The 23,186-nt window shown below is 44.3% G+C and overlaps 1 protein-coding gene across 2 annotated transcripts; it reads right to left on the bottom strand.

Moving 5' to 3' along the window:
• Positions 1–626: 626 nt before the first annotated feature.
• CHMP7 (charged multivesicular body protein 7) lies at positions 627–14,062 on the bottom strand. 2 transcript variants are annotated; one of them, XM_077766628.1, is made up of 10 exons: positions 13,690–14,061; positions 11,547–11,718; positions 5,253–5,438; positions 4,982–5,115; positions 4,076–4,124; positions 3,674–3,793; positions 3,288–3,386; positions 2,997–3,057; positions 2,319–2,498; positions 1,941–2,086 (listed from the first exon to the last, which is right to left on the bottom strand). In XM_077766628.1, exons 1-10 carry the CDS (start codon positions 13,986–13,988, stop codon positions 2,034–2,036), a joined length of 1,353 nt encoding a protein of 450 aa, XP_077622754.1. In that variant the 5' UTR covers positions 13,989–14,061; the 3' UTR covers positions 1,941–2,033. The 2 variants fall into 2 exon arrangements, with proteins under 2 accessions (XP_077622755.1, XP_077622754.1); XM_077766629.1 differs by lacking the exon at positions 2,997–3,057 and having other exon boundaries at positions 627–2,086; positions 13,690–14,062.
• Between the last annotated feature and the right edge of the window lie 9,124 nt (positions 14,063–23,186).

Genomic DNA, 23,186 nt, shown 5'->3' with positions numbered 1-23,186 from the left:
CACTCAGGCCCTTAGGAGAAAGAGTAACATGAGACCGAGTAGGAAGAGTTGTACAAAGTCCAGGTCACTCAGTTTGGCCGGGGGTTCCCTATGACATGCCTCCCTCTGGAAACTTGGCCTTATCTTCCCTGTGTTCTCTGTCCAAGCTGTTTCTGCTCTGGGCTTGTTGACTCACCCACAGCTGCAAACCCAGTGCTGTGGTAGGCCACCTAGCCTGTTCCTAGCTCTGCACTCAGCCTCAAAGCCTGTGTCCCCTTCCCTGCCCCCCCCTCCCCCCCTCCCAAATCAGGGCTGTGGCAAACACCAGGCATGTAACAGGCACCGGGCTAAAATACAATACAATTCATAGGCAGAGGAATTAGGTCAGTGAAAGAGAACAGGCAATGGAAAATAACGGCTAACATGATGGCACAGTCCCCGAACGCAGGCCGTTCAAGCAACATCTCCTCCCCCAGAACGGAGTCGGTGTGAGAACCATCAGGCCGCCTGCCCAGCTTCCTGCGAGCGCCGCAGCTACTGCGCATCCTCCTGCAGCCCGCAGCAGGTGCCTCTGTGGGAGGTGGGCGCAGGGAGGCGCCACAGCACAAGAAACTTCATACGGGCGAAGAAGAGACAAGGACAAGCACTCGGATTTTTTCTTTTAATTATTTACCAGATAAAAAAGAAAAAAATAGCGATTGTTTCTCTTCACCCCCAACATTTCAGTTTACCAAGGTCAAGTAGGAGAGAAAATGCTGAACAGGAATTCATGCCCCTGGAGCCCCCGGAGCAAATTCCCTCGGCTCTACAGCACCTCAGGGAGGAGGGACAGGGCAAAGGGCTCCAGGCAGAAATACTTGTACTGCAGCAGCAGAGTGGCAGCACGGCTGTCCTTTCTCCTCCCCGTCGCCACAGCTTTCAGACCTTCCTGTCTGCCCCCCTGCACCGTCCACCCCAATCCATCAGAGGAAGGAGGAAGATAGGACTTCAGGAGGTGGGATGGGCGGAGCACAGGCCCAGGGAAGCACACAGCAGACACAGCAGAAGGCCACAATCTTCTGCCGCTATTGCACATCCTGGCTCAGATCCCCTGCCCTGAGCAGTGGGCTGCAAAGTGAAATGCTCCTGAAGTTCAAACCAAGAACCCGTGGTTGTGTGCCAGGCTCAAGAAGGGGAGGTGTGTGGTTGTGTGGTTTGTTGTGACACACACATTTAAGTTATATGTAAGTTACTCCAGGATGGGGGCGAGGCAAAGATCATGCCTCGTTAAGAAAAAAAAAAAAAACATATGGAGTTTGGACACCTGGGGCCCTACAGTTGCCTGGGCTTCTCCCCCTCAAGTTCAAAAGACCAAGAATAACTCTCCAATCAGCAGATCTTCTGCATAAGACGGAAGAGGCAGCAGCGACCACCAACTACACAAACCCCCTCTCCAGTTGTCATGACTCTGACACTGAGGGGTGACCTCTTTTTCTGAACACCTGGAGAATCTGGCCAGTGACCCCACGGGACAACAACCTCTTACACTGTAGGTTTTTCCACAAAGTGGCAGCTGTTTCATTCTCATTCCTCCCAATACCAAGGAAACCAGAGTAGGACCGAACACGTGGTTCACCCGACCTTACAGACAGAATAGAGTCCTCAAGAAAACAGTGGGGCGGGGAGAAGGGGCTGGTTTTGATTTGGCAAGGCTGCAACTCTTTCACCTTCATTGGCTGGAACAAAGCTGGTGGGTGAAGACAAACCTAACGGAGCCAATGGCAAGAACTGCAGGCTATGAGAGACGACAGGTCAAACACAGAACTGTATAAATTGTGGCACTATAAAGATGAGAAGGCAGTTCCATGACATCAGCTGGGAGCACGCCTTGGGAGCACGCTTCCAGAAATTACATCTGTCCGTAGTAAGTGGTAGCATCCAGATAAATCAGAGTAGTTCTCCTTCCTCCTCTTCAAACAATTTCTGAGTTTCTCATTTAAATAACTATGTACACACACACAAGCCTGGTCTCTCTTTTACATGAGGGTCCTTCACTTGAGGGTCCTAGAATGGCTTTAGAGAGTCGGTTCCAATTGCCTTTTTGGAGATTTACTGCTTGGGACCAAACCTGTAAGGAGAAGAAATGCCTGAATATTCTACCAGGTGGATCTTTAAGGTGAAAGCATCCCAGTGTTTAATGGATTGAGTCTTAATATAAATAATGAGCCCACAACTCCCTTATGGGGTTTGGTACCCTGGCAAATTGAGTAACTGGGCTGGGACTCGTCAGCCCCATGCCTGGTTACCGTCAGCCAGAGGGCCACATGCCCTCTAACAATCCTGGGAATAGAGCTCCCTACCTCCCTCTGATAAGGACAGTTTCTCAAGTTCGGCTTCAAGTTCAGCGTCCGAGATCCTAGGGTTAGGCACACTGTTGGTATAAAATGTCTCAGGGTGGTTGTCAAGCAGATTCGAAGGTTCTTTGGTGGTATCCTGAAGAAGGATGTCCAATTCCTTCTCCAGTTCCTCACTGTCAAAATCTGGAAAGAAAAGATGACATGAGAACACATGAAGTCGAGGGAGGAAATGCATCAGTGAGTCAAGGATTGAGTCAAGGCAAAACTAAGCTCAGCTTTACAAAAATGTCTGGGCCTCCTTGTAGGTCAAAAAAAAATCATGTGAGTTGGGAGGAAGAGGGTGCCTTCAAGCAAATACTCTTTTCCCACACACAGAGCTAAGTCACCTAGGGCGTATATTTTGCTATACCACGGAACTAACCCTGCTTCCCCTTGCCCTTGAAGAAGGATCTTCCAGTCACAAGTCTAATGAGTCAAGATCACTGCAGCCCAGAGGGGCCAACAGTACAGCCTCCCAAGGGAGATGACAATTCCTTCTAACTACTGCCATGAAAAAGCTCCAGAGAGGGGAGCGTGCTGCCTGCACCAGGAAAAGTGGATCTGTGATCAAAACTATAACAGCACAAAGAAGTAAAGGCCTCTTCGGAAGGAAGGAAGGAAAGAACTGCCATGTCAACTCACCTAAGCCATTGGTCACCCCACCCGCCAGAGTCTGAGAAACTTCATCCTGGGTGTCACACAGCTGTAAGAGAAAAGGATAAGGCCTTGAGCACTGAACGGTGTCTTGAGGGTCTGTCTTCTGGTCTCAGTGTTCAGGATTACCAAGTAATCTGCCCCATCTGAGAATCAAGAAAATCTTCCTCAAATTCATAAGGTACAGAGTCACATTTGGGAAAAGATAAAGTACAGCAAAGTCACACCTGCCCTCAGTAACTTCCTCCTGTGATTTTCCTCCCTGGCCCCTTCCTGTACCTCTTGGATCTGATCCACAAGGCTCTCTGCCTTCTCCACTGTGACATCCTTCATGGAGAGTTTTAGTGCTCCTACCCCGGCCTGATAGGCATTGAAAACCTAAACAGAAGGCAAAGTTAACAGTGCAAATGAAGAACGCTGGGCAAAATACATACAATACTGTTTCATCTCCAAAAGAAAATTTGGGGTTTGGTTTGTTTTAACCACCCACACTTGATGCATCCCATGTTCACCGAGGCCAAACCTTCCCAAGAGAAGAAGCAAAATCCCAACCATATCCTGAAAAACACCCAGGCCTCCTCCAAACACCAAAGCCACAGTGGAGGGAACAAGGAACATATGCCGGATGGACCACCCAGGTACTGGAGCAGAGGGGCAGTGGCTACCATCTGATCTGTCTGGGAGGCATAGATCCGGTCCAGGATGCCTTGAACAGTGTCCAGCTTGGCATGAAGGGCTTCGATGCGCTTCTCTGTCCGTTGCTTGGCCTTGAGAGATCTCAGTGCCTGGGTGGGGGATTGGGGGAGAAGGAGTGGTCAGGGTCAGCTAGGCAGGCCAGAGGGCCAGACAAAGCAAGGCTTTCCAACATGGTAAGAGCATCTCAGGCCTCCTCCTCTCTCATTTGTAAAACAAGCTGTAGTACCTGGACCACCTGCNCCGCCCCCCTCCCCCCCCCCCCCCCCCCCCCCCCAGAGGCCCCAAGCTCCTCTCTGAACTGCTGGGGCACCACCTCCCACCACCAGCCCAGGGCACAGGCACACAGCTGGAGGTGAAAAGAATAAACTCACGAGTTGCTTCTTTCCTGCTCGGCATGCCCGGCGGGCTTCTTCTTTACACCTGTGAAACAGAGCAAGATGACCATGGCATAGGATGGGGGTGGCAGTGTCCTGAAAAGTCTCCATGAGCCCCACTTAGGTAAGGTACTTTCAAATCTGAAAATCAAATCTATTCCACCCAAAGGCCAGAAAAATAACGCCCAACAGCCCACTGGCACACTCCTGCAAGTTGAGACATAAACTTGAACATATGCGTGCGAGAAAGGCGAACTAAGGAGAGGCTGTTTCAGCCCACGGGGAGAGAGAATGTGCCAATAAGGCACCTTAACAACCGATTCCCATTTCGGGAGCTAGGAGATAAGGAATCAATTCCTAACGCCAACAATGACCTCGAACATAGTCCCTGGGTTTCCCACCATGTTGGGTTTCTCCTTCTGTAAGAAGGATAGAGCATTTTAATTCAATGTCCATTTATCCTACTTTTTGGAGAAGTGTTCATGTGCCTTTAGCAGGGATGCCTTGTAAGGCCAGCCATCTGGGGAAAAGCAGGAATTCCGTAGAAGGACCCTGGATGGCAGAGACCTGTCTTGTTCAACTGTATTTCCAAGTCCCTAGGATAAGGTCAGGCTCAATGAACACTGGTTAAATGGATACTGGCATGGAAATGCATAAACATAATGCTAACAGATGTCATCTCCGGGGGAAGAATAAAAATTCAGTTTTTCTCCTTTATGATATTCTGTATTTTGCATGATTGCTGCATGGAGCACTTAGTACTTTGTAATTAGTTAAAAAAAAAAAAAGCAAAAACCCCACCGATTAAAAAAAAAAAAAAGTGCCCACAGAAACTTTGCTTTGCTGGCTCTGAGGGCCAGACAGTGGCGGGAGTCGGAGGGTGCTCAGCTCAGGGGTAGTTACCTCTCTGCCTCCTGGGATAAGGACTCCACTTTGCGCGAGAGCAGCTGTTCACTCTGCATCAGCTGGTATACGCCAACATCTACGTCGTTGACAGGAGAGACCTTGGCATGTGGCCCTCGGGCAAACTTCACAATCTGAGGGACAGGGACAAATTACTGGGGCCCCTCCCACGAATGCGGACAAATCCCCAGGCAGGAATGCTGGTGGGCACGTCAGTATACACTTAATAGGTCCCCGGTGAGTCAGTGAATGGACAGCTGGACTTCCATACCTTTTCCCCATTCTGCTCGAGAACCGTGACTCTCTTCTCTTTCTGCAGCTGCAGCAACACCAAGTAGAAGGTCCTCTCATCCGGGAAGGAGCCCGCACACAGGGTGCTCAGCTCTGACAGGGCCACCACAGGGTGGGAGGAGAGAGGGGAGTTCTGATACAGACGATACACTTCCTCGGCCTTCTCCTGCAGGGAAGGCGAATGTGCTTATGGGCCTGGCCACTCCCCGCGGAGCCCAGAGAGCCCCGACCCTGTGTTTCCAAACTGTGACCATGCGGGACGAGAGCAGGGAACACTGGCCCTGCCCTCCTTAAAGTAGCAGCTTTGGGAAAGGAAAAAGGATTTGTGTTTTTCAAACCCTGGAGGAAGTTTGGTGTATGCAGATGAAATGAGGTACGTGATATCTCTGGAGCCAGCTCTGGGCTTGCATGTCTCTTTGGGACTTTAGGTTTCTGTGTCTCCTGGCCCAAGAAGGAGGAGGCAGTGTGGTGCAGTGGCAAGGCCATGACCGAGAGCTGAGGAGTGGTTTTTGGCCCCACCTATGTCCCCGGCAGTCAGTCTCACTGGTCCTCAGCATCCCTCTCACAAACTGACGGTGGATGAGATGACATCTATATTCTCTTCCAATGCTAGTCACTTCATTTTTATGCCAACTGCTGACACTGCCAACAAGAGCATTACTGAGTCTATAATGAGTCGCAAGATAGAAGTATGTGACAACGAGGTAGGATAGGGTTTTTGTGAGAAGTCTTAGAGACAGAAGTTTCAAGCAACGATGCCACTGTGTTCCTCCTGCATGGAAATTACTCTCAGTCTTCTGCAAACAAGAAATATTTACTGAATTAGGTACAAAGTGCTAAGAAAATCTAGGGAAGGAATACCCAGGAGTTCAGAGACTGCTTGGGGGAGAAAATGGTCATTGAGCAGAATTCTGAAGGATGCATAAGTCCCTAGGTGAAGTAGGTGGGAAGGGCATCTCAGGAAGAGGGACGGTCATGAGCAAGGGCAGAGAGTATGAGTCAATAAGGTGTTTATGGGAGGGGCCAGGAAGGGGAGAGAGAGAACAGAAGCACTTGTCTCCTATAGAAGGTGTAGCAGCTTCTTTGCTGTCCTTTATCTGCATGCAGATGGTGGTAGTCATGGAAGGGGAACAGCAAGGCTGGATTAACAGACCTAGTTGACAAGGGGGAAAGGATGGATTATAGGAGCTAGGGTTAGAGGCAGGAAGACTGTTTAGGCAAGAGACTAGGAGAGACTGAAGAGGGCAATGCCTGTAGGGAAGAGAAGGGATGGGTTCAAGAATTCAGAAGATAAAACAAGCAGTCCATGGTAACTGGGCATGGGGTGGAAGGGGAAAGAGGAGTCTGGCATGACTCCTGGGCTCTGGCTTGAGTAACGAGGTGGATGTGATGCTATTAATTAACAGCAAGAACATGGAAGGAAAAGAGTATATTTTACAGGAAAGACAAAACATTCCATTTGGTCGTGTTTTTTGGGATGCTTGAGGTGCATTCAAGAAGACACACACAGCAGATACTTGGGTATACAAATATGAAGCTCAAGGGAGATACTGGAACAGGACATATAATTGGGAAAGTCCTCCAGCATAGAGAAGGTAATTAAAATCCCAAGTGTAAATGAGGAATTCAGAGAGCAAAGTAATACACTGAAGGAAGATCAATGTTTAAGAGATGAAGGAACTCATAAGAGATCCAGAGCACCACTCAGGGAGAACCAAGAAGAACCCATAGTGTAATGACAAGAAAATCAAACAAATGGGAAATTTTAAGAAGCAAGTAGTCAATAGTGTCAAATGCAGCAGAAGAGTCTAATAAGATAGAAACTAAAGTTTTCATTTGATTTACCTGCCCTGCCAAACAATAATGCTTACTATAAAGCTAGCTACGTATTAAGAACAGTGTGGTATCCACACCAACAGAATAATGGTAAACAACATTAATAAATGTTAAAACATCTTCTAGGGGCGCCTGGGTGGCTCAGTCAGTTGGGCATCTGACTTTGGTTCAGGTCATGATCTCGCAGCTCATGAGTTCGGGCCCCGCATTGGGCTCTGTGCTGACAGCTCAGAGCCTGGAACCTGCTTTGGATTCTGTATCTCCCTTGCTCTCTGCCCCTTCCCACTGGTACTCTGTCTCTTTCTCTCAAAAATAAATAAAATATTTTTTAAAAAAATTAAAATTTTTTAATGTTTTTTTTATTTATTTCTGAGAGAGAGAGAGAGAGAGAGACAGCATGAGCAGGGGAGGGTCAGAGAGAGAGGGAGACACAGAATCCAAAACAGACTCCCGGCTCTGAGCTAGCTGTCAGCTCATAGCCTGATGCTGGGCTCAAACCCACGAACTGTGAGATCATAACCTGAGCCAAAGTCGGCCGCTTAACCGACTGAGCCACCCAGGCGCCCCCAAAAAATTAAAAAAAAAAAAACAAAAAACTGGTTATCCATGTGGAAGAAAATAGTTTTTCCTCACCAGATGTACAAAAACAAATGCCAAATTACTGAAATTTAAATTAAGGAAGTATTTTAAAAATCTAATTAACCTTGAAGTAGAGGATGCCTTTGTAAGCAAGACCAGAAATTCAGTAGCCAGACAGGAAAATTTTAGAGATCTGACTACAGAAATATGGAAACTTCTATATGGTAAATGACATAAGAAATAAAAATGTAAAAGCCATGATAAATAAAAGTGAAAAGCAAACAAGAGACTGGAAAACAATATCTACATCCCTAATGCTAAATATATTATATCTCCTTCCAATACATAAAAAATCTCCTATAAATATAAACGACAAACGATCCAATATAAAAACAAGCAAAGGATAAAAACAGGCAATGTACAGAAGGAGATACATAAATGGCCAACAGATAGGGGAAAAGATGCTCAAATCCGAAACAGGGAATACCATTTTTGTTTGTTGTGCTGTCAAAATGTGAAAGACTCATGTTATCCAGTGCTGGCAAGGAGGTGGGGCACCTGAACACTTGAATGAAAGTGTGAATTAGCGCAAACTTTTGAAAAGTAATTTGGCAATTTCTGGACATAGCAATTCTAGAAATTAATCCATAAAAATAAAAATGGAAGTACTGTATACAGATGTACACACAAGGCTGTCAAAGAAGTATTTTTTTTTTGTAACAGAGAAATTGGAACGACTTAAATGTCCATCTCTGTGGCAACTATTGCATAAACTGTGCATTTCTATAGACTTTTATGCAGCCATCCAAAGGAATGAAGTACATCTATATTGTGTAGGGTCCTGGAAAGATACTCATAATATACTAAAGTGTAAAGAAAAAAAAAAGGCAGGTTGCAGACCAATAAATAAAGGTGCTATTTCTGGAAAAAAATGGAGTATACGTACATACATATTTTTGTATGTATGTGCATATTCATTTATTTATTCAACATATGTTTACTGACTTTCTACTATGTTGGAGGCACTGTTCCCAGAGTTCCAGGGCCAATGGAACATCTCCCTTCTGGTAGGAGAGACAGATTGTAAACAAGTAAACAGTATTTTTAGAAAGCATTAAATACTAACAACAGAATAAAACAGAAAATAACATTGTGGGGGGCGCCTGGGTGGTTCAGTAGGTTAAGTGTCCGACTTTGGCTCAGGTCATGATCTTACGTTTATGGATTCCAGCCCTGCGTCAGGCTCTGTGCTGATAGCTCGGAGCCTGGAGACTGCTTTGCATTTTATGTCTCCCTCTCTCTCTGCCCCTCCCCTGCTTGTGCTCTGTCTCTCTCCTTCTCTCTCTCTCTCAAAAATAAATCAGAATTAAAAATTTTTTTTAAAAAAAGAAAGAAAGTAACAGTGTGGGACAGGACCAGTAAGAAAATATGTGAACACACAAACACACACATGTGCGCACACGTGAACAAAAATGAATGTACCCAAAGACATGGAAATGGGATGAACATAAAAGAGATGTTCATTTCTTTGTATAATTATTATTTTTTTNAGCCCGACGCGGGGCTCGAACCCACGAACCGCGAGATCATGACCTGAGCGAAAGTCGGACGCTTAACCGACTAAGCCACCCGGGCGCCCCTAATTATTATTTGTTTAAAATGCTTATTATTTTTGAGAGAGAGAGAGCACGAGCTGGAGAGGGGCAGAGAGAGTGGGAGGCACAGAATCCAAAGCAGGCTCCAGACTCCGAGCTGTCAGCACAGAGCCCGACACCGGGCTTGAACTCACAAGCTGTGAGATCATGACCTGAGTTAAAGTCAGACGCCCAACCGACTAAGCCACCCAGGCACCCCTATATAATTATTTTAAATAGCACAACTTACAAGCAATTTTTACTTTTTTCTATTTTTTCAAATAAAATAAAAAGTTGCTGGCTTTCTGTATCTAGACTTGGGAAAAATCAATTTACCTCAGAAGTAGGGGTTTGTTTTTAAAAAATATCCAGGTAAGACCCCTCAGTTTCACACATGGAAACAAAATTCCATCCCAGGAAAAGACAGTGAAGTCACCCTATATGTCACGGAATGAGCTTCAGCGTTGAGTGCTCTGTTTAGTGATGTAAACTGGGCATAGATTTAACAGAACCATGCCGCTGTGGAGCTAGATTTATTTTTTCACTTAAATAAGATTAAACTACACTGCAGTTAAAAATAGTTGCTGGTTCTTGGAAGATCTAGGTTATTAATTCCACCACTGCCCCCTTTTCTGCTGTTGCTCTCAAAACACTATGAATCCCAAACCACAACTGTGGGGATGAACGGGTATACCTCCTTTCACTCCAGCTGGAAAACACTTGAGGTAAGAGACTGCAAAGAGGAATGGAGCTTAGCCCAGGACACGCAAACCATCCTGTAGTTTCTGCGTGTCCTTGGCTAAGTCCCAGAGGTCAGGGTGCTGGGTGGGAGGATAGCCATGTGGGTGAGGAAGGAGAAAGAGCCCTTCCTTTGAAGGATGCTCTCAAATTATGAAGGACAAGGACAGGTGGTAAATTTTGGAGACCTCCACCTCAGTCTGAGGCAGAGAGGGCTGGGGGTCTGTCAAGGTGACGAGAAACTGGAGCTTCTCTTGGGGTGAGGGATGAAGAGCCTGAGCTGGCTCTTCTGGGGCTATGCAAGGGTCCTGAGGTTGGGCTTGGTCTGTGAGTTTCAAAAGTAAATACTGTCTATTTCTGCTACCCGGTTTTCAGTCAGTTTCGGTGGCATGGTGGGGCTGAAGCAGGCTTGCGCTAGGTTAAAGAGCATGTGGAAGGTGAGAAAGTGGTGACAAAGCTGGGTCATGGAGAGAAAAAGCACTAACTAGGGAGTTGCCGGACCCCACAAAGGAGCCATTCTGTGATCAGAAAAACCTGTGCGGGTTTCAAGGCTGAGGAAGGAGAAGGATATGGGAGATGGAATATTACAGATCAAGAGGCTAGCTGATGGGACAAGGGCACAGCAGGGTAGGGGCAGACTCAAGAGCACATATGGAAGAGAGGATGGATACTTCATCCTCTAAGCCTGGAGAGAAAGAAAGGCTTAGAAGACTGTTAACCGGATGTAGAAGGACAGAAGGCTGAAGGCCTGACAGCATATGCTACCTTCTCAATGAACTGTCAGCAGAGCTGCAGAAGGGGAGAATGGAAGGCAAGTAAGACAGGGCCTAGAAAGGACAAGAAAACTGGGCTAAAGAGTGGCTGTGAAGGCCCTCTGAGAGCTGGGAACCATGAAGGGGACCCCAGTCTTGGAGACGAGGTGATTTTCTCTAGCAGGGGTGGCAGACCGTGGGGTTGGTCTCACGCAGAGGAGCTGGGGTCTCTCGGGTGGACCGAAGGAGCTGCAAGGAATCTGGATGCATGCTGTAGGGAAGATAGTCCAGGAGGAAGCTGGCGGACCAGGAGGGCATGAAGGGACCACAGGCCTGGTGGTCTCTTCAGCGACAGTAAGGCCATCAGTAAGCTGGAAGGGGAAAGGGTTACAGTCACAGAGGAGGAAATCTGAACCTGGTTTGCCGATTTAAGGGAAGGAAGACCTGAAGTCACAAGGTCCTCAGGAATCCTGAGAAACTTGCCAGGAAACTACAGAAGACAAAGAATGTTCTAAACTTGAGCTTATCACTAATTTCTACACATACAGAAAATAATCAGCTATATGTTGTGGACAATTCCTAGACAGAGGCTCACCCTGGAAATCCACAAGTCCAACTAACAACTAAATAATGTTATGAAAGGTCAGTTACATGCTCTTTTTCTAAGGATGCACACAGGATGACATCGGTCGTCACCTCAGATGGTACCCCAACCCCTCCCTTCTGAGCACCCACCTTCAGCAGCTCCACAGCCACGAGCACCTCCTCAGCAGGAACCTTATTGTCCCCTAGCATGTTGGAAAGAGTCCACTTGAGGGGCTTCAGCAGGAAGACTCCAACCCCCCAAGAGATCCAGCTGCTGTCTACACTGGCCATGAAGTCTGACTCCCGCTGCAGCTCCCCTCGGCTGCAGGCAAAGAAAGAAAAAGGGCATGTAGTAGGCTCGATGTAATGGCCCATTCCGGTCCCCAGCTACCCTCTGCTCCCGAGAGAGAAATGTGACCATCACCATCACAAATACCATTATCAGGTACCTACTCTGTGCCAGCTATTATGATCATCCCTGTTTTCTGCTCCAGCTATCAGCCCCATGACAACTCTGTGAGACGGACATCGTTGTCAGCATTTTAGTTAATGAGAAAATCGAGGGACCAAGGTGAGAGAGGCCAACTCTAAACTATAATTTGGCTCCAAAGTGCAAGTTCTCCACTGAGGCTGGGACCTACGTTGAGACCTTCATTTACAAATGAAGCTCAATACGATAAAAGGGAAATAACAGTAATGGATTACTGTCAATGCAAGACATGAGGAAATACACAAAGATGTCCAGAGAAAAGGTTTTCTGCTATTCCTAAGCTAGGGTGGAGATAGGGCATAAGCATTCAATGGTACTGGTAACAAGCAGCTACATATACTGGGCGCTTATCATGGGCAATCACTATGCTAAGGGCACCGTAAGGAACGTGTTTTCAAATCCTCACAAGAAACCTAACTACCAATATCATCACCATCTTATACTTGGTCAAACGGAAGCTTAAATAGAGGGGCACATCATTTAGCAAGTGGTAGAGCCAGGATTTGAGCCCAGAACGCTTGGCCCTCAAGCGAAGCTGTTAATTACTATGTTACGCTGCTACTGTGAAGAGTTATCTTCCTCAAAAATTCTCTGAGCACCAGACCTCATTAAGCACCCAGAAGCGTCAGCAGAGTGCCAGTAGTCAGGGGAGGGGAAATCAAGGTCTTCAAGGTCTCTGGATGGGAAGAGGTGGGGACCAGGCCTACTGCACTGAAGAAGCCCAGACTGTTCCCGCCCCTTACCAACTTAAGCTATGGTCTCCACCGTACCCCACTTCAGGCAGGAACTAAAACTTTGCACAGCAGACTTTCTCAGAACAAAGAAGTTTCAGAAACGGCTTGTCCCATCAGTGTCAGCCGATGGAGAGGTACCGGGGAGATAGAGAAGACCTCTTAATCAGGAAGTGCAGCAAACTCAAAGCAACGTATGGAAATGGACTTTCTTCTTCATTTGCTGAAGGAGGTACTACGCTAGCTAGGCTGCTCTCCGTATATGTACCATGTGATGTGCAAATGATTTCGAATCAGGAGAGCAGGGGTCCAGTCCTGGCATTACGTCTGAGTAGCTGTGTAAACCCGAGGGAGTTGCTCGACCTCAGTCTCAGCCTCCCCTTCTGTCTGCTGAGGATAATTCTATCACCTCGCCCGCAGGACCGCTGAGGAGGTCAGGTGAAACGGGGGTGGTATGCACAGTATCTGCATACTTTTCAGTGAGGTACTTTAGATATCCATGCTCAGGTACCTCCAAAACTGCGCCTGTCGCACAGGTCGCACCTACTGGACCTTCTCAGGGCACTAAGGTACTCAGTAAAGCCCTCAACCTCCTTCACGTCCTCTGCCACACACAGCCCGTGCCAAGGACAAGCCAAGCCTGACCAGACACATGACCTGTGCTGGGGGCTGCTGGCAAGATCCCCACCGGCCTCTTCCCCACGACTGCCTTCTTCTTAGCCCTGACCTTAGTTCAATAAATCCTATCTCACAGACCTTCTGTTCCGGGGTAATTCAAATTTGGGAGCCCTTTACGAAATAACTACAGCACGGGATTCCACCACAGACAAGTCATTGTCACCTCTGCCAGGCAGGTGTCTCCTCCTACCGTCTGGATCTGATCTAATCGCACTATCCTGGACCCGCAATTTGCCAGATGCCCGTCTCCCTCTCCCTCCACACCCCTAACACAGCCTCCTCGTCCTCCTTCGCCTACTCTACACACACAGACCCGCTTCTGCGGGCCAGACCCTGGGCTGGGCGCGGTACCCTCAGGGAGCCGCCCCCGCCCCCGGCCCGGGCCCGCCCTCACCGTAATAGGTCCTGCAGCACGGTGGCCAGCCCCAGTGGGACGCTGCCCTTGCGCTGAAAGGCCTCCTGCAAGTCCCGCAGACGCAGGCGCACCACCCCCTGGCGGCGGCTGTGGCTCAGCACCAACGGAGCCCAGAAGCCCATCTTGCTGTCCCAGTCGGTGCTGTTCACCTCGCGACTCCTTTTGAAGGCGGAGAACAGAAAGGACATGCGCTCCTCATCCTCCTCCCACTCGGGGGGCAGCAGGCCCGCCGGGTCGCCCCCGGCTGGGGCCTCGGCCTCCCGCTCCGGGGACCACATCGGAACCCCAGCCCCGCCAAGGCTCCGAACACAACCCCGGCCCTGGTCCCCTTCCGCCCTAGTTCCCTCCCGGCTTCCGTTCCTTGACTACCTCCTCCTCCGTCATTACGTCATCGCCACCCCTAGCGTGAAATAAGTCCCGCGCCTTCTCAAGCGCCTGCGTCTCTCTGCCCTCTCTGCGCCAAGAGGCGGGAGGATGACCCTTATTTTCTGAGAGGCTCAAAGCGCTTGCGCCGACCACTTCTCCCACAGTCTTTGTGCGGAAAGAAGGGCTTCGCGCGTGCGCGACGGGTATGTGAGCGTCCCGACCCCTGCTGATCATAGAGTTCGGCGAAACATTATAGAGAGGCTAACGCTTCTGCGCCTAAATTGTGGTTTCAGGTAGTGGGACCGTAGAGTCCCGCTAAGGGGCGCCAGAGGCGCCAGGATCTCTGGTGAATCAGTACGGCGCTCCACAACCAGCTTCTACTTCAGACACTTAAACTTCCAAGATCGCTTCCTTTTATGGTGATATCAGCGGATACACAACTGTCGGTTACTCAAGCTCTGTGACAATGTATATACTGAGTTTGAAAGACATATGAGCTTCTATTACTCTTGCTTCCCATCTTCTGCCCTGGAGTGCGCCTCATTTCTCTGTTACACTCTCCTGCTGATCCTCAAGATGGAGCTCAATTCTAATCTTCCTTGAAGCCTTCTCCAGCTGTCCTGACTCATTCTTGATCTGTTTCCTGAACTACACAGTTAGCATTTACTATTATGTAGCCTGTTCCCTAGTTCTCTCAGGATAGGTGCAATGGCTTAAATATGGTGCTACGATTCATAGCGGTGCTGAAGAAATACTTAATAAAATGGAAGGTGCACAGCTTGACCTTTGCCCTTCTAATATCTTAGAATCTTGTTAGAATGAATGAGAGCTCACATGCATGACATGATTCTTACAAAAAAAAAATCTTTTGAGCAATGAACATGTCTAGTGTGTTAAGAATAAATAGATTTTCTTTTTAATTGAACGGTTTAAAAGATGAAAGGAGTTTCTTGTTTAATGGAACTGGTGACAGTCGCCAGAGTTGAGTATGAATCTGATCTCTGCCACTCGCTGTGTGACTGTGGTCGAGTACCTAACTTTTCTGTTTGAAGAAAATGTTAACGATGTAGGTAAAGTACCTAGCACATAGTACATATAGTAGGTGTTAACACCAAATGGCAAGATGTTTAGTAGTCGGAACTCAGTTGTGAGGAAGAAATTTAATAAGCATTTTGAAGGAAGGGAAGGGATATGATTGGTTATATGAATGAATGTGTCAACTGATATTGATGTGCTGTGTTACATTTCTTCAAGCATGTCAGGTCAGTATCTCATTTGATATTTATAACAACTAACAAGAAGTCTCTCCCTGACCACCCTCTAGATGGGTTCTTCTGAACCCTCTTCTTGACTAGGCCTGTCACCCTTGGTCTACAAAGACCTCAGCAAACATAGTTTCTAACAGCTCCAGGCCACATCCCTAGGATAACCCTAGCCCCCCTCAAAGTGCTGCCTCAGAAAACTCAAGGTTGTCAAAAATTTTGACTGTCTGACCCAGCCAGTCTCCCAGCCTCTGCGGAAGAGGAAGACTCTAATTTCTACAAGTCAGTTGGCAACCCCAGATGGGTTTCCCCTTCTAGCTTTTTGTAATTTATCACTGCCCTGACCCTACTGAGACCCCCTCCCTCTCTTGCCTGCTCCCTTATTTTCCCTTTGAAAAGCCTCATCACTTCTATATAAGGAAGTTGAGTAAAATCTGCACTGGACACTTTCCATATTGTAATAATACTGATTAAAATCTATCCTTACCCCTTTGACTAGTGCCCAGCTGTACCCGAAGAAGCACATTTCTGCCCTGCATCGTGCGCAGGAAAATGGCTGGTTGGTTTGTGTCATGAGAGAAACCAGGTTGTTTCCTCAGCTATGTCTCCGGGTCTGAGTCAAAATAATCCTGCTCCTAAGCATTTTCGGGAGAGCAACATTACGTACCTGTGGCCACCTGCACCTGAAAGTGCTGCTGGGTTCCCAACACCTGTAAGCAGAGGGGTCTCTACTTCTGCCTTCTGGAGATGGGAGGAGCTATTGGGAATAGTGGAGAACAGAAAGGAAAGCTGTGCAGATCCTGAGAGGGGTGACTGGGTATATGGCAAGCTCTTTCTCATCTCAGGGCCTCCAGCTGCTACACTCTCCTTTACTCGGCACGAATGGCCCCTTTTCATCCTTTAGGTCACAGCTTAAAAGTCCCTTTCTCAGGCCTCGTCTGAACAACCTGTCTAACATAGCACCCTTGGAATTTTAGAATGGATGGTCAGTTCCACACCACCTGCTGATTAACCGTAACATCCCAGAAGGACAACCAGACATTACATGCCTCCTGAAGTAACATGATAACAAGTACATAGAGCCACCTGTGAAGTATTTTTGTCAAAAAATGGAACCTGAATGTGATCAAGCTGCTAGATCTAAGTATTATTTTATGGAGGTTAAAAAAAAAATCAGAAGGTGGATGCACATGTTAAATGAAAACGAAGGTTGCAATCAGCAAAATCTAGACTGGGGAATTCTACTAGCTAAAGACCTTATTTCCTCAGCAAGTAATGATAACAAAGAGACTTTTATTGTATAATGTTATCAATCCAGTTTGGATCCAATTTGCCTAAATAATCATAAAAATTCATCTATGATAACTAGACACTTCCAATATTAACTGGATATTTGGTGGTATTTAGCAAATGGAGGAATAATATGTGGGTTTTATTAAAAGTATATTTTGAAGATATATCTAAAGTATTTATGAGTGAAACTGTATATTTGTGGCAGGAGGTTGGGTGGGAGAAAGTAGGGACATATCAATGAGTATAAATTTCATACCCTGCACCCAGCACATAGCCTGGCACTTAGATATCATTTAATTTTTTTAATGACTAAATAAATGACCTAGACCTGCATCCCAGTTTAATCTCAGTAAATAGTTAAATGACCTCAGACAAGCAGGCTTCCTTCCAGATTCCTCCTCTGTGAATTAAAGGTTCTACACTCTGATCTTGAGGAAAGTGCCCACTTTCCGATTCTAAATGTAATATCTGCTATAGATATGTGAGTGATTGCAGAAGCTCTTTAGTTCTGGAAAGTCTGAAGAACAAAATGCCACCAAAACATCACCACATCATCTCATGGTAGTGAAATTTATTTCCTGATGCCCCGATGTGTTTTTCATCAGATGCCGAAGCAACCTCACTCCTGCTATAACGCACAAACATCGCAGAGGCTTCAAACACTGCAACACTTCTATAAACCTGCAAGATGTCAGCCTCCATGTCACCTCTCCTGCTTGTTTGAGGACACCTTGTTATTTCTGTAGAAATATGCATGCCTTCTTACATTATCCAGTTATTTCTAGTTCTCATCTCTTGAATTCACAGCCTTTAGAACTTGGCTAAAAGAGGAATAAAAAATACATTATTCATAGTCTATGAGATTTAGAGGAGGAGAAGCGAGGCTTGTTAATATTCTGTTCAGGCACCACTATGTTCTAGAAGCCTTTCTTGATCTCTGTCTTTCCTCTTCCTTCCTTTCTGCTCCATGCTGTATTGGGTATCTTTTCTTATCTTTCTATAGCCTATATACCTGTCTATCATTTCAGGTCCCACATTGTTTTCTAAGTTTCCATTTATGTGCCTGTCTCTCTAACTAAGGTTAAGTGCCTTGCTGGCAGGGACTGTTTTTAATTATGTTTGTTTCTACCACAGTGTGTGTGCATCTTAAGGGCTGTTTGTTGAATGAATAAATGACTGTAATCAAGTCATGAGTTTGAAGAAACAATATCATCAAGTCCTATCCTTTATATCAAAAGAACATTTATCCAAATATAACATACTAATACAGTAGTTGAACCTTTTATGTATTGGAACGACTTATTTGTTTTTTAGCTAGTTTGAACTGAAATGCCTCTAAATTTAATTTCCAAAATGCTCAGACAGAGTGGGTAGAGCAATTACCCCTGTGGGAACTCCCCTTGCTTCTCTCTTCAAAACATGCAAATCACAGGAGACTGTTGCTATCTACCCGTTCATAACTGATCTTCTACAATGCCATAGTGACCATTTGTGCAACTGTTCGATTTCACTCCAAATAATTTATCCCTTTTTAAGTTCATTGTCTTCTCTCCCAGTCTTTCATTTTATTTATTTATAAAAAATACTTTAAGTTTATTTATTTTTGAGAGAGAGAGAGAACACGAACAAGTTGGGGAAGGGCAGAGAGAGAAAATCCCAAGCAGGCTTCGCAACAATAGTCACAACACAGGGCAACACAGGGCTCGATGCCACAAACCAAACCGTGAGATCATGACCTGAGCTGAAATCAAGAGTTGGATGCTTTACCAACTGAGCCACCCAGGTGCCCCAAGCTTTGCTCTTCTTTTTCAAGATTGCTTTGGCTACTTGGGGTCTTTTGTGGTTCCATACAAATTTTAGGATTATTTGTTCTATTTCAGTGGAAAATGCTATGGCATTTTGATAGGGATTGCATTAAATGTGTATATTGCTTTGGGCAATAAAGACATTTTAACAGTATTTGTTCTTCCAATCCATTAGCATGGAATGTCTTTGCATTTCTTTGTGTCATCTTCAATTTCTTTCTTCAGTGTTTTATAGTTTTATAGAGGTCTTTCACATCTTTGATTAGGTTTATTCCTAGGTATCTTATTTTTGGTGCAATTGTAAATGGGATTGTTTTCTTAGTTTCTCTTTCCACTGTTTCATTATTCAGTGTATAGAATTGTAACAAGATTTCTGTACATCGATTTTGTATCTTGTGACTTTACTGAATTTATCAGTTCTAGCAGTTTTTTGGTAGTCTTTAGGGTTTTCTATATATAGTATCATGTCATCTGCAAATAATGAAAATTTTACTCTGTTACTGATTTGGATACCTTTTGTTTCTTTTTGTTTTCGGATTGCTGTGGCAAGGACTTCCAGTACTATGTTGAGTAGAAGTGGTGAGAGTGGAATCCTTGTCTTGTTCCTGACCTTAGGGGAAAAGCTCTCAGATTTTCCCCATTGAAAATGATGTTAGCTGTGGGTTTTTCATATATGGTCTTTATTATGTTAAGGTATATTCTCTCTAAACCTACGCCATTGAGGTTTTTACCATGAATGGATGTTGTACTTTGTCAAGTGCTTTAAAAAAAATTTTTTTTAATGTTTATTTACTTTTGAGAGAGAGAGTGCAAGTGGGGAAGGGGCAGAGAGAGAAGGAGATGCAGAATCTGAAGCAGGCTCCAGGCACTGAGCTGTCAGTGCAGAGCCTGACGCGGGGCTCAAACCCACAGACCACAAGATCATGACCTGAGCTGAAGCTGGAATCTTAACCGACTGAGCCATCCAGGCACCTCATCAAATGCTTTTTCTATGTCTGTTATAATGATCATATGGTTCTTATCCTTTCTCTTATTGATGTGATGTGTCATGTTGATGATTATTGAATATTGAACCACTCTTCAGCCCAAGAATAAATCCCACTTGATTGTGGTGAATGATTTTTTTTTTAACGTATTGCTGGATTTACTTTGCTACTATTTTGCTGAGACTTTTTGCATCTATGTTCATCAGAGATATTGGCCTTTATTTCTCTCTCTCTCTCTCTCTTTGTAGTGTCTTTATTTGGTTTTGGTATCAGGGTAATGCTGACCTCATAGAATGAATTTGGAAGTTTTCCTTCCTTTTCTAATTTTTGGAATAGTTTGAGAAAAATAGGTATTAGCTCTTTCCTGAATGTTGGTTAGAATTCACCTGTGAAACAATCTAGACCTGGACTTTTGTTTGTTAGGAGGTTTGTTTTTTTTTTTTTAACGTTTATTTATTTATCTTTGAGAGACAGAAAGAGACAGAGCATGAGTAGGGTAGGGGCAGAGAGAGAGGGAGACATAGAATCTGAAGCAGGCTCCAGGCTCTGAGATGTCAGCACAGAGCCTAATGTGGGGATCAAACCCATGGACCACGAGATCATGACCTGAGCTGAAGTCAGACGCTTAACCGACTGAGCCACCCAGGCGCCCCAGGAGTTTTTTGATTACTGATTCAATTTCTTTGCTGATTATTGGTCTGTTCAAAGTTTTTTATTTCTTCCTGTTTCAGTTTTGGTAGGTTATACATTTCTAGGAATTTATACATTTTTCCAGGTTTTTCAGTTTGTTGACATATAGTTTTTCTCTTATATTCTTTTATAATTATTTGTATTTCTATATTTTTGTATTTTTCCTCTGTCATTTGTGACTTTATCTGAGTCATTTCTCTTTTTTTCATGACAAGTCTGGCTAGAGGTTTATCAAATTTATTGCTTTTTTTTTTAAGAACCAGCTCCTGGTTTCATTGATCTATTCTATTGGTTTTTTAGTTTCTATACCATTTATTTGTGATTTAATCTTTATTATTTTCTTCTTTCTACTAGTTTTAGGTTTTGTTGGTTGTTCATTTTGTAGCTCCTTTAGGTGTAAGTGTAGGTTGTTTATTTGAGATTTTTCTTACTTCTTGAGGTAGGCCTGTATTGCTGTAAACTTCCCTCTTAGAACCACCTTTGCTGCATTCCAAATGTTTTGGACCATTGTGTTTTCATTTTCATTTGTTTCCATGTACTTTTTAATTTCTTCTTATGGTTCCCTGTTGACCCATTCACTGTTTAGCAACATATTATTTAACTTTCATGTGTGTTTGTGGTTTTCCTGTATTTTTTTCTTATAGTCGACTTCTAGTTTCATAGCACTGTGGTATAACCTTTATCTTCTTGAATTTGTTGAGGCTTATTTTGTGGCCTAATATGTGATTTATTCTGGAGAATGTTCTATGTGCACTTGAAAAGAATGTGTATTTTGCTCTTTGGGTATGGAATGTTCTCAATATATCTGTTAAGTCCATCTAGTCCAGTGTGTCATTCAAAGCCATTATTTCCTTGTTGATTTCCTTTTTAGATGATCTGTTCATTGGATTGTTGAAGTCCCTTCATATTATTGTATTATTATTGATTACTTCCTTTATATTTGTTAATGACTGTTTTTATGTATTTCTGTGCTTTCATGTTGGGTGCCTAAATATTTAAGATCATTATATTTTCTTGTTGGATTGTCCCTCCCCCCCCGTTTTTAACAGCGATTTTGCTTTTTAAAAAAATTTTTAATGTTTATTTATTTTTGAGAAACAGAGAGATACAGAGCATGAATGGGGGAGGAGCAGAGAGAGAGGGAGACACAGAACTGAAGCAGGCTCCAGGCTCCGAGCTGTCAGCACAGAGCCCGATGCAGGGCTCGAACCCACGAACCGAGAGATCTTGACCTGTGCCGAAGTCAGACACTTAACCGACTGAGCCACCCAGGTGCCCCTGTTTTGCTTTTAATAAGGTAAATGTAATGACACTGAAGAATAGGAAGGTGACAAACACTCAATATATATTTTTCTTTTGACCAGCCTCTTCTTTTGCTGCACCTGGGTCAACAATCATGCCACTTCTGTTCTACTATTGCAGAAACACGTTTTTCATATTCCTACTTGTTCTCCTGATACAGCTGAGCAGCCTGGCTGTTTAGTGGGCTATTGGGATTGGGTTCTTCCAATAGAGACTGCATGGATGTTAAAATAGAAGACATGTCATAGGCTGGAATCCAACAGTTCTGAAGTATGTCCAGACATATACTATCATTTGCATATACATTTGGACGGAACATCTTTGAGACAAATCTAACCATAGGTGGCTTATTTGAATATTATTATATAGTCCTTTTTGTCTCTTTGTTTTAAAATCTGTTTTGTCCAATATAAGTATCGTTTCTCCAGCTTTCTTTTGACATCTGTTTGCATGATTGATGTTTTTCCATCCCGTCACTTTCAATCTGCAGGTGTCCTTAGGTGTAAAATGAGTCTCTTGTAGGCAGCACATAGATGGGTCTTTTATTTTTTTTAAATCCATTCTGTCATCCTATGCCTTTTGATTGGAGTGGTTAGTTCATTTACATTCAAAGTAATTATTGAGGGATACATATTTATTGCTATTTTATTACTTGTTTCGTGATTGTTTCTGAAGATTTTCTCTGGTCCTTTCTTGTCCTTCTCTCTTTCATGGTTTACTGGTTTTCTTTAATGATATATTTGTATTTCTTTCTCTTATTCTTTACACATTTATTAGTGGTTTCTGATTTGTGATTACTATTTGGTATAGCATCTTCTGCAAATAGCAGTCTATATTAACTTTATAGTCATTTTAGTTTGAATTCTTTCTTTACTCCTCTCCACCTCATGTTTTAGATATATGTTGTCATATTTTAAATCCTTTTATTCTATGAGTTCCTTGACTGATTTTTTTATAGAAATATTCATTTTTACTACTTTTATGTTCCCTATCTTGATACTGTTACTTGGGTCTTTCCACTCAAAGCTTCCCCTTTGATATTTCTACAGGGCTGGTTTGGTAGTCATGAACTCTCAGTTTTTGTTCATCTAGAAAACTGTAGTTTTCCTTCCTTTCTGAGTGATAGCCTTGCTGAATAGAGTATTCTTGGCTGCACATTTTTCCCATTCAGTACTTTAAATAAATCGGGTCACTCCCTTCTGGCTTAGAATGTTTTTGCTGAAAAATCCACTGATAGTCTTATGGGGTTTCCCTTGTATGTTACTGTCCTCTTTTCTCTTGCTGCTTTAAAATTTTTTTTAAAATTTTGCCAACTTAATTATAATCTGTCTTGGTAAGGATATTCTTTTGTTGATTTGGTTGGGGATTCTCTGTGCCTCTTGAATCCAGATATGTTTCTTTCCCCAGATTAGGCAAATTTTCAGCTATTATTCTTTCAAGTATATTTTCTGCCCCCTTTTCTCTCTCTTCTTCTGGGACTCCTAAAACACCAGTGTTATTACATTTGATAGAGTCACTGAGTTCCCTATGTCTGTTCTCATTTTGCATATTTTTTCTCTTCTTTGTTCAGTTTAATTACTTTCCATTGCTCTGTCTTCTAGATTATTATTCATTCCTCTGTTTCTTCCAGCCTGCTTTTCATTACATCAAGTGTGTTTCTAAACTAGTTTATTGTACTCTTCATCTCTGATTGGTTCTTTTTTATTTCTGTGTTAAGGGTCTCACTGTTGTCTTCCACTCTTTTCTCAAGTCCAGTGAGTATTCTTATGATC

The sequence above is a fragment of the Crocuta crocuta genome, unplaced genomic scaffold (assembly GCF_008692635.1).
Source record: "Crocuta crocuta isolate KB4526 unplaced genomic scaffold, BGI_CrCroc_1.0 scaffold225, whole genome shotgun sequence".
Lineage (NCBI taxonomy): Eukaryota > Metazoa > Chordata > Mammalia > Carnivora > Hyaenidae > Crocuta > Crocuta crocuta.
Note: the sequence above shows the minus strand (reverse complement) of the source record. Positions and strands in the feature narration are given on the sequence as shown.